The sequence below is a fragment of the Cryptomeria japonica genome, chromosome 1, assembly GCF_030272615.1.
Source record: "Cryptomeria japonica chromosome 1, Sugi_1.0, whole genome shotgun sequence".
Lineage (NCBI taxonomy): Eukaryota > Viridiplantae > Streptophyta > Pinopsida > Cupressales > Cupressaceae > Cryptomeria > Cryptomeria japonica.
This window is the reverse complement of record NC_081405.1, coordinates 174,823,847-174,829,846: the sequence shown is the minus strand read 5'-3', so window position 1 is coordinate 174,829,846 and position 6,000 is coordinate 174,823,847. Positions and strand designations below refer to the sequence as shown.

Genomic DNA, 6,000 nt, shown 5'->3' with positions numbered 1-6,000 from the left:
ATTTGAGACTTGTTAACCCAAAATCTATCAATTCCTATATCTCAAACACATTAACAAAATCTAATTCATTCTAGACAGCTAGTTGATCATATGACTAGTGAAAAATATAATATTCTACTTCAACGCCACTATAATTGTCACACCCAAGTAGGTTTCATTACTTACAAGTCAAGGCAAGAAAATAAAAGAAAAAGAGCTATGCCAAATATTCATGTCAAGGAAAAAGAGAAATGATATATAAATGAAATATCACACATACAAAGTGCGACAAAAATATTGACTATGGGAACATATGAGTAACTCCATCGAGGCTAAGAATGCCTGATGACAATGGAGCAATAATTGAGAAATTATAGTCTATAACCTCGTCGCAACTCTAAAAGCTTGCTGGCAGTGAGGCTCTATTCATGATGCTTTTGAAGTTAGGATAATCCATGTAGCTAGTCATATAGGATGTTAAGGATATTTAGTGAACACAAGAGCAGGAATTAACTCATCTACACACACATGGGCAAAAGAAGATCAAAGTTTCAAGAACTAATGGGGAAGTTTTCCGCGTCTCCATTTGTAAATCCTAGTCACTAAGTGTGTTAATTTGGGTGTTCCAAAGGACCTTAGGGATTGATTGACCACTTATCTATGAAATTTTTTGCACCTCCAGTTCAATTGGCGTATTACAAAAGGCTAAACAAACATAGTCAACCTTGTTCGGATAGGAAATACATCTTCATCACGCATATTGCATTAACATAGGTCATGCCAATAATTCATTGTCTAAGCATGCATTCTATAGATCATCATGTCATGCAGGTCTGCACACTAGGGGAATAACTGAAAAAATCCTAAAACACCATATAAAGTCTTGAAAAAATTCTAAAAAATCATATAACATCCTTCGAAAAATCCAAAAACAATGAAAAACTTAAAAATCCACAAACATTGGAAAACCATTAAAATCAATCCAAAAATAGTGAAAAAGTTAAACTCCAAAAACATTGAAAAAACATTAAAAAAATCCAAAAAAAGTGAAAAACAGAAAATCCAAAAACATTGGAATATCCTTCAAAAATACCAAAAACATCTGCAAAGCAATCCTGAAAAAATCAATCAAAAACATTCAAATATATGAAAAGAAAAAAATACCAATAAACATTTAAATATCAATCCACAAAATCCAAAAACATTGGAAAAACATTAAAAATACCAAAAACATCCATATAATGTCCTAAAAATTCAATAAAAAACATTCAAATATTGATCCACATAATCCAAAAACATCGAAAAAGCTCTTGGAAAAGAACTAAAAATCAAAAAATGAATGAATCAAAAAACTTGCAATAAAATGTCTTGTGAGAAACAAATACTCTAGCAGATATCTAGCAAACACTTCGCACGAAGTTAACAAAGGACACGACTATCCAATCAAAAATTTAAAATCAACTGATCAAACTATCTTATCAATCGTAGCATATCCATATCAAGTGATCATTATCTTGTCTTAAATAGAAGAGGATACACTCGAAATTAGATAGATCGGTCTTAAATGGGGTCCGCAACTTTTTGAGATCAGACATTATCAACCATCACATGAAGCAATTGAGAACGAAGGCACACGATCAATATAGCTGCTGAATTTTGTCTGGGTTAGTCTTTATCTTTTATCATTTGGCAATAGATTATGTTCCTATTCTACTCAGGGATGTCCACAAGTGACTAGAGGAGACATGATGGGCATTATCTTTTTCATTGTTTGTTGTTTGTGGTATGAACCAATGAAGTTCTAGGGAAATTTCTCTAGTGGGTTTCTATGATAGGAGCATTCATCTTGTGAATGCCACACATACATAAACAAGCCCGAAGGCTCATATAACATGATCAAAATGTCTCAACCGATACTGCCTCTGTCAGTAGGTGGATCTTGTCCACTAGCTCCTACCCTAGGATGTTGAGGTGGTCCCATAACACCACCATTGTTGCTCCTCTGTGTGGAAGTCCTACTAGAACCGGAATGACCTCTAACAACACTAAAACTAGGAGCTCTCTGTCCCTTAGATATGGTGTCATAATAAAGTTGTCGATAATAAAAATCCTCCTGTGCAGTCTAGTAAAGTTTGTCAGATTGTCTTCGTGCATTAGTACCTGGAGAAAAGTGTTGATCATAAGCATCTTGAATCATCTGTGACAGTCTGACTGCCTCATCTCTCTCCCTCTGGAGATGATCCCTCTCAGCCTCTAATGCATCATAGTCTGTACGGTAAGCCTCTTGCTCGACATCTCGTCTGGCAACCTCCTCCTCTAGACTCTGAATCCATGCTTTGAGAATCTGTGGATCATCATCATCCCTTTCACCCACTTGTCCTCGTCCACCCTTTGTAGTAGGCACGTCCTCCAACTCTGGCATATCATCATCATCATCACCATCCTCACTGCTCAATGACCTTGAAGAATCATCATTATCTCCGCTGATATTAGACTTGATGTCTCCACCAATATCTATGTCCTCATCTCCCCCCTCTGCTCCACCTCCCTCATCTCCTCCACCTCCCTCTTCTCTACCCTCAACTCCCCCACCCCCCTCTCCTCCTCCGAATATCTCCCCCATGTCTATCCTCAGCTGTTGTCTAGGATGTCAAATCTATTGTGCTGTAATCAGAACAACGGGATCAGTAAGTGGAATAGGCCTATGTCTGGCCCACCATGCATCATACTCCAGCATAGTCCCTGGATCCACTACACCTCTACCCCAACCCCAAAGTAATGGCTGAAGGGCATCGAACTCAGCAGAAGCAACATGTGGCTGTATACAGACACTCCAATCAGATACCTCCTGAGATACATGAGCAAAATATGCAGTAACCATTGGTGTCACCTGTACCTCCCCAAACTGTCTAAGTACTCATCTTGGAAGAGACATCTCAATAATCTATTGAGTCTCGAATGTCCTACCAATAAGATATCTTTGATGTTAGTAGAAAGGCAAGTGCACTGCATCATCTGCCCAACTGGGGCAATCTAAGTATAGTCTCCAAATAAAATACTACAGAATATCAAGCTGATGTCTCCAATACAAGGTGTTACCCGAACCCCTATGTCTAATGCTCGTTGTGTATCTATAAGCATAAGGCTCACCAGGTTGCAAGTCAACATGAATAACAAGTCTCGAAATAGAAATGTGCTCCCATGCCCAAGTTTAGAGAAATTTCACACCATAATTGATAGATCGATATCCAAGGTATACAATGTCATGCATCTGATAATACACCATGGCTAGAAGGCATGGAACCCAAGCATGTACTCGATGATGAACAGTCATATCATGGAGAACTCTACCCCATCCAACTGGAAATCCATGACCTCATCTATTAGGCATCAACAAACCATCGACGATACTACATAGTACGATAGTCAGATTATCGTAGTCTAATGGAACCCAAGGGATATCATATCGACCACTGATCTGTAAGTCCTGTACCTCACACTTGAAAAGTGCACACAATCTAGCAACGCCATCATCATGGGCATACACAACTCTCTCACCATGAATAGGAATACGCAGTATGCGCCATATATCCTCTAAGGTAATGGATGCCTCACTAGTAGGAAGATGAAAAGAACATGTCTTGGAATGCCATCGCTCTATCAAAGCTGTAATCAAGGCCCTATTGGCCATAACCTCTAGCAAATATAAAATGTAATATAAACCAAGCTGTCAAATATACTCGATCTCCTCCTCAAGTAAATCGGCATGAAGATCAAGTCCATTGGGTCTGCTTTGTCAATAGTATAATGCTCCTATGTTCTCCTACACAAAGAAAATGTTGAAAATATCAGATATCGGATCACAAGAACACAAATGATTATCAAACCCATGAATTTTTTTTTCAAATGCAATGAATGCATAATGTTTTAAACCCATGCATGACATTTAGCACTAATGCGGTACAATAACAACTTATGCGTAACATTTAACATGAATGTGTAATGAAATGAGCTATTGCGTAACATTTACAGTGTATGCCTAACAATTAGCATGAATGTGGTACATTTATAGCTAATGCGTAACAGTTGATGCGAATGCGTAATATTAATAGCGAATGTGTGATGCATACAAAATTGAATACTGGAATTTTTTTATAAAAAATAGAAAAAATAGGAAAAATGTTGGAAACATACCATGCTGCTAGTCCCTAGAGGTCTCCAATAAGAATGTACTCAGTCAAATAGGTGCAATCGAGCTCTATAACCAGCCATGATGATCAAATACAGAAAAGAAAGCACAAAATTTGCAAAGAAAACCAAGAACTTACCAAATTGCAAATGAGCAAATGAAAACCTAAAATCTCTATTTATAGCTCAAAATTAGGGTTTTTTTGCCACCTCAATGCCCACGGTCACCGCCAGCTTCAAACAACTTGTAGCCTACTCAAATGATCTCGAAATTGCATGAAAATTTACACGATTTCTCATTATACTAATATCGAAAATATGGTCTAAATTTTTGAATTTTTCAACCACCTTTTTCGAGGGGGCATATTTACACTATACAGTGGTACCAAGGCATACTAGGGTAGGAATATTTTTCGTTTTCTTTAAAATAATATCATTCTAACTTTGTCTCAAAGAGGGGAAAATGTAGACACCTAAAACATGTCATTGATCATGTACTAATTATTCCTCTAATTGATTAAATAATTCTTTAATTCTTTAATTAAGTTAATTAATCATATTCTTCTAATTTCATATTTCCTCATCATGTTACTAATTATTTCTATCTCAATTATTTCATCATTTAATCATTCAAACCATTTTCTAATTTTAATTAAATATTTATTATTTAAATAATTTTCATTTTCAATTTCTATCTCTAATATTCTAATCATTTAACCCTTTTATAAATATTAATTAAATATTTATTATTTAATTAATTATGATTTCAATTCCTTTAATTCAAATAATCTTTATTATTTAATTAAATTTCATTTCTAAGTAATTAAATAGTTTCTTTAAACTATTTAATTAACTAATTATTTCCTCTAATTCAAATTCCAAATCCCCAAATTCTAATTTCATTAATTCTTCAATTTCTAAATAATTAAACAGTTTCTTTAAATTATTTAATTAACTAATTAATTCTTCTAATTTCATTCAAATTCAAATTCTTCTAATTTCATCAAATTCAAACACATGTGCATGATTTCAAAAATTAAATTGAAAATCAAAGTCAAGTTCTAAGTATATTCAAATACTAAATTGAATTTTAAAATAAATTCAATTATTTGAATTAAATCTCATGCAAAGATTAAATTGAAAATCAGAGTTAAAGTGCAAGCACGTGCTAAATTAATTAAATCAATTATCTCTCCAATCTCTATTTCCATCTTTTAGTTAGCTTTTTCTAAATAAAGATTTCTTTGTCATCTATTAATTTTCCTTCAATCACCATTTTTCTTCCCTCGGTTAGTTTTTTCTCAATCAGTTGACTCAATTAATCTATTCAATTTATTCTGTTTCACCTCTAAATCAACAGTTCAACTATCAATTTTCATGTGACCTCACCTGAGTTCCACCTCTTGATCAATCTATTCCACCTTTCAATCAATCTTCTCCAATAATCTATAAATTGAGCATTCAATCTCCATTTTCAACAATCACGAACTTTGAAGCTTTCTATCATTTGCAAGTTGACAATGCGATATCTGGAGCCACCATACCACAAAGAAGAGAAAAGCAATGGAAGTTATACGTAGTCATGGAATATGGAGTTTTGATTGATTTACTTTATAATTCCTATTTCTTGTTATTGTGTTATTTCATTGTCTGTTTGTTAGAATTTGTTAATTAGAATAGGGATTCTTGATTTCCCTTTGTTTCTAATTGATATTTGAATAATGATGAATTCTCGCATGCGACAAATTTCATAACCCCTATTTACAAAATGTAAAATTTAATATTTTTTATTCTAAAATTGCAACTTATAAATAGGAAGAGAGAGGTTGATGC

At 34.2% G+C, this 6,000-nt stretch overlaps 1 protein-coding gene across 1 annotated transcript; it reads right to left on the bottom strand.

Moving 5' to 3' along the window:
* Positions 1–2,101: 2,101 nt before the first annotated feature.
* LOC131857026 (U3 small nucleolar RNA-associated protein 25-like) lies at positions 2,102–2,602 on the bottom strand. Its single transcript, XM_059209014.1, has one exon. It carries the CDS (start codon positions 2,600–2,602, stop codon positions 2,102–2,104), a length of 501 nt encoding a protein of 166 aa, XP_059064997.1.
* Positions 2,603–6,000: the final 3,398 nt, after the last annotated feature.

What these genes read in the sequence shown, in the direction of transcription:
- LOC131857026 (XM_059209014.1), bottom strand. Translation starts at nt 2,602, where the DNA reads ATGGGGGAGATATTCGGAGGAGGAGAGGGGGGTGGGGGAGTTGAGGGT.